The sequence below is a fragment of the Crinia signifera genome, chromosome 6, assembly GCF_055691185.1.
Source record: "Crinia signifera chromosome 6, ASM5569118v1, whole genome shotgun sequence".
In the NCBI taxonomy this organism is placed as follows: domain Eukaryota; kingdom Metazoa; phylum Chordata; class Amphibia; order Anura; family Myobatrachidae; genus Crinia; species Crinia signifera.
The window spans coordinates 13191759-13196343 of record NC_139222.1 but is presented as its reverse complement, the minus strand read 5'-3'; the positions used below and the strand labels follow the sequence as shown (position 1 = coordinate 13196343).

General features: G+C 47.7%; 1 protein-coding gene across 1 annotated transcript; it reads right to left on the bottom strand.

Annotated features, from left to right (window-relative positions):
- Positions 1-1157: 1157 nt before the first annotated feature.
- On the bottom strand, positions 1158-2497 carry LOC146009520 (uncharacterized). The gene is made up of 2 exons (XM_083149963.1): positions 1238-2497; positions 1158-1173 (listed from the first exon to the last, which is right to left on the bottom strand). The coding sequence occupies exons 1-2, from the start codon at positions 2446-2448 to the stop codon at positions 1158-1160; spliced, it is 1227 nt and encodes a 408-aa protein (XP_083006089.1). The 5' UTR covers positions 2449-2497.
- Positions 2498-4585: the final 2088 nt, after the last annotated feature.

Here is a 4585-nt window from a genome sequence, read left to right as displayed (position 1 = left end):
TGCGGTGTTTTAGCCTAAATGCAGCGTTTTTCCGGCTTTGTTCCTAAGTATATGAAATTAGAGATAAGAAAATGGATATATTTAATACTATATAGAAACTATAGGTGACTCTATATTAGATGATAATAATGGGCCTAATTCAGACATGAGGGACTCGCAGGCCGGGGCGATTATCAATACACTGCACATGAATCTGGGCCGCAATGCGTGTGCACGAGGCCTTTCAGCAACAAACGTCTGATCATTTTTATTGGCCGCTGTTTGATTGACAGGGAGCCGGTGTTACAGGAGTGTCAGGGAAAATGCAAACGTGCCCAGACATTGAGGGGAAGTGATGTAACGTCAGCTCTGGGATTTGATCCAACATCGCAACCGCCAAGTAAGTCCTGGGATTCGTACAGACACACTGGGGAATCATTCAATGGTGAGCGGATTGCACGGGGCGGGTTGTCACTCTGGCGGAGTGGCATATACCTGATCGCAGGGCTACGAAAATTAATAGCTGTGGGATCAGGTCTGAATCAGGCCCGATGTTTCTTCCCGGTAAGTTAGAATATATATGTCTGCATGGGCACTTCTTATTGGTATGTTCTCCAAGTAGTGACTGTGGCCAGGGCTGTCATCAGGGGGGGCTGCTGGGATTCCAGTCCCGGGACAGGACAGTAAGGAGGCCTGGGACAGAAGTCTTCAAGAGTAATTTGTCATAAACAGAGTTCACATTCCCTTGAAGCAATGTAGAGGTTGAGTAGTGCGTTTAGTGCTGCAGGCACTCACAAGGCGCGCTGGGGGTTTCGAGAAGAGGAAGGCGAGAACTGCCTATTTAGTCAGTCCCGGACCCCACCATTTGCCACGCTGTGTCTTGCTGTTTCTGCCATACTGAAATATATATTACTTTTTCCCAAAGAAGAACCCAAGCATTGTTTCCATAAGAGATCGCTCATTTGACTTTTTGTTCTGTGTTCCCTGTACATCAGGTATCAGATCTTCTTCCTTCTCGATTACCTTTATGATCTCCGCCTGCTGCCTGACCTCCTGCAGGGACTTTATTCTCTCCCGGTATCCTGGTTTGGCTTCTTGTTCCTCGCTCTGTATCATCAGGTCGATGTGTTCAGGGGCTGACAGTGGGTGGGGTCTCAGAGCGATCTCACGGAGGCGCTTCAGACTCTGGGAGGACTTGATAATAAGGTGAGACACTGATTTTTGCAGATCATTATATTCCCTTTTCAGTTGTTCAGACACTTTTTCTCCAGTCATCACATCTCCATAAGCTGCTTCATAATTTCTCTTCAGCTCATCATAGGTTCTTTTCTCTTTTACATTCTCATAATCCCACCTATACTTCTGATTGTAATGGACACTCCAAACACATTTACCTGGGCACGCTGTACAGTATCCTTTACTCATAGCGGAACACCAACTTTTCATTAAGTCATTAGAAACCTTACAGGGATAGTGACAGGTAAAGTGACATTGCTGGCAGTTGGTTATGTAGCCGCTTGTTACCTCTATCTGTATCGGAACAGTTTTCTCTACCTCATACTCAAAGTCTTTATTTGCCGCCATAAGATCCTTGTGCTGCTGCAGAGCCCTTTGTGTCTTTCTTATTTCATCCAGTTTCATTAGCCCGGTCTTTATCTGTGGCTGTAAGGCCTGCAGCGTAATCTCAAGCTGCTTCCGTTCCCTGAGGACTTCCTTGGTCAGTGTCAGACTTTTGGTTTCTATTTTACTCAGATCATTGAAAAATGTTTTCATACTGTGCTCCCCCATCTGCCAGAACATCGCATCAAAGCTCATGTCACTGGTCTGATTGCTGGCAAATAGAGCGGAGTTGTTGAACTTGAAGTGAACGGGGTCACCATTGCTGCCCAGTGGGCAGGGGATCTCAGCATCTTTGATGGCCTCCAGTACTGGAGGTTTTGCTCCATCTGAGAAGGTGATCAGGATCCGGATGTTGTCTTTGATATCTTTCCCAAAGATAGAAAACACAGAATTAAAAATATATTTCTGGGTGTGCGTCAGCCGAGCCAGAGATGCCTGAACTACAAAGCACACAGCGTCTATCTGGTCAATACCATTGTCCACTGTAAAGAATGCATGGATGTCCTCTATGATCTTCTTGTCCTGTTGTATTCCTCGTGTGTCCCCAAACCCTGGTGTGTCTATCACAGTGAGGGAATATGGGATTCGGTGGCCACTCTCATGGTTTATCTTGTAGGCTGTAACTACAGAGGTTTGGCTGTGAGCTTGAGATTTACCTGTAACCTCGTGGACAAGTTGGAACCTAAAGTCATCTTTCCAGTCCACACCCAAGATGTAGTTGGCCATCCCATTGATCAGGGTTGTTTTCCCTGTTCCTGTAGCTCCTACTAATAGAATCACTTTATTGGGTGTCTGTAAGTTCTCTTTTCCCAGGCTGTATGTATGGTATCCAGAGTCAGACAGAGCCATGCTCAGCTGGTATACAGAAGGATTTCCATCTTCTGTTCCCTTTCTTACCATCTTACTTCTTTTCATATGTTGATGTTTGTCGTAAGCGGATGTTTCCTTTGTTGTCATAACTACAATCTCGCCACTGGCAGCGCTGAGTCCTGTGTTACACAATAATGACAAAATACATACAGTCATCTTAGCTGCAACAGTCTCCATCTTGTATCAGTTGCTATGAAGAACCATCTGCTATATACCGTAGTGCTAGGATTGGTTACATGAACAAGCTACTATATACTGTAGTGCTAGGATGGGTTAGAGGAACAAGCTACTATATACTGTAGTGCTAGGATTGGTTAGAGGAACAAGCTGCTATATACTGTAGTGCTAGGATTGGTTAGAAGAACAAACTGCTATATACCGTAGTGCTAGGATTGGTTAGAGGAACAAGCTACTATATACTGTAGTACTAGGATTGGTTAAAAGAACTAACTGCTATATACCGTAGTGCTAGGATTGGTTAGAGGAACAAACTGCTATATACTGTAGTGCTAGGATTGGTTAGAAGAACATGCTGCTATATACTGTAGTGCTAGGATTGGTTAGAAGAACAAGCTACTATATACTGTAGTGCTAGGATTGGTTAGAAGAACAAGCTGCTATATACTGTAGTGCTAGGATTGGTTAGAAGAACAAGCTGCTATATACTGTAGTGCTAGGATTGGTTAGAAGAACAAGCTGCTATATACTGTAGTGCTAGGATTGGTTAGGGGAACAAGCTACTATATACCGTAGTGCTAGGATTGGTTAGAAGAACAAGCTGCTATATACTGTAGTGCTAGGATTGGTTACAGGAACAAGCTGCTATATACTGTAGTGCTAGGATTGGTTAGAGGAACAAGCTGCTATATACTGTAGTGCTAGGATTAGTTAGAAGAACAAGCTATTATATACTGTAGTGCTGGGATTGGGTAGAAGAACAAGCTGCTATATACTGTAGTGCTAGGATTGGGTAGAAGAACAAGCTGCTATATACCGTAGTGCTAGGATGGTTAGTTAGTTAGTTGTTTGGGTGTGTTATGGGATAGTAGGTGACCAGTTGGTAGTGTGGGTGTGTTAGAGGGTAGAGGGTGGCAGGCTGGTGGTGTGGTTGTGTTATGGTGTAGAGCAGCGGTTCCCAACCTGTGGTACGCGTACCCCTGGGGCTACGCGTCCACACGCTGGGGGGTACGCCGCGGCCCGGCCTGTAATGGCGGCCGCGGCAGTCAGACAGGTCGATGGAGGGGAGGAGAGTGCATTGCGCATCTCTCCTACCCCTCAGTGTGCTTCCCTGTGACTGGCCGCCCGTCCGCCAATCAATCAGAGCTTGCGGGCCGGCAGCCAATCAGGAACCGGCCCGCGAACTTTGATTGACGGGCAGCCCAGTCACACTGAAGGGAAGGAGAGATACGCAGTGTGCTGTACTCTCCTTCCCTGAGAGAAGCACTGCAGCGCGGCAGCTACATGGCAGGGGGACACTGGACTGTCCTCTCCCCAGCAGCAGCGTCAATGGTGAGTGTGCTGCTGCTGGGAAATACTATGGGGGCATTGCTGGCACTGTGGGGCATACTTGTTGCTGGCACTGTGGGGCATTGCTGGCACTGTGGGGCATTGTTGGCACTGTGGGGCATACTTGTTACTGGCACTGTGGGGCATTGCTGGCACTGTGGGGCATTGTTGGCACTGTGGGGCATACTTGTTACTGGCACTGTGGGGCATTGCTGGCACTGTGGGGCATACTTGTTACTGGCACTGTGGGGCATTGCTGGCACTGTGGGGCATTGTTGGCACTGTGGGGCATACTTGTTACTGGCACTGTGGGGCATTGCTGGCACTGTGGGGCATACTTGTTGCTGGCACTGTGGGGCATTGCTGGCACTGTGGGGCATTGTTGGCACTGTGGGGCATACTTGTTACTGGCACTGTGGGGCATTGCTGGCACTGTGGGGCATACTTGTTGCTGGCACTGTGGGGCATTGCTGGCACTGTGGGGCATTGTTGGCACTGTGGGGCATACTTGTTACAGGCACTGTGGGGCATTGCTGGCACTGTGGGGCATTGCTGGCACTGTGGGGCATACTTGTTGCTGGCACTGTGGGGCATTGCTTGCACTGTGGGG

Excerpts from the sequence above, each read along its gene's own strand:
- LOC146009520 (XM_083149963.1), bottom strand. The coding sequence starts at position 2,448 with ATGGCTCTGTCTGACTCTGGATACCATACATACAGCCTGGGAAAAGAG.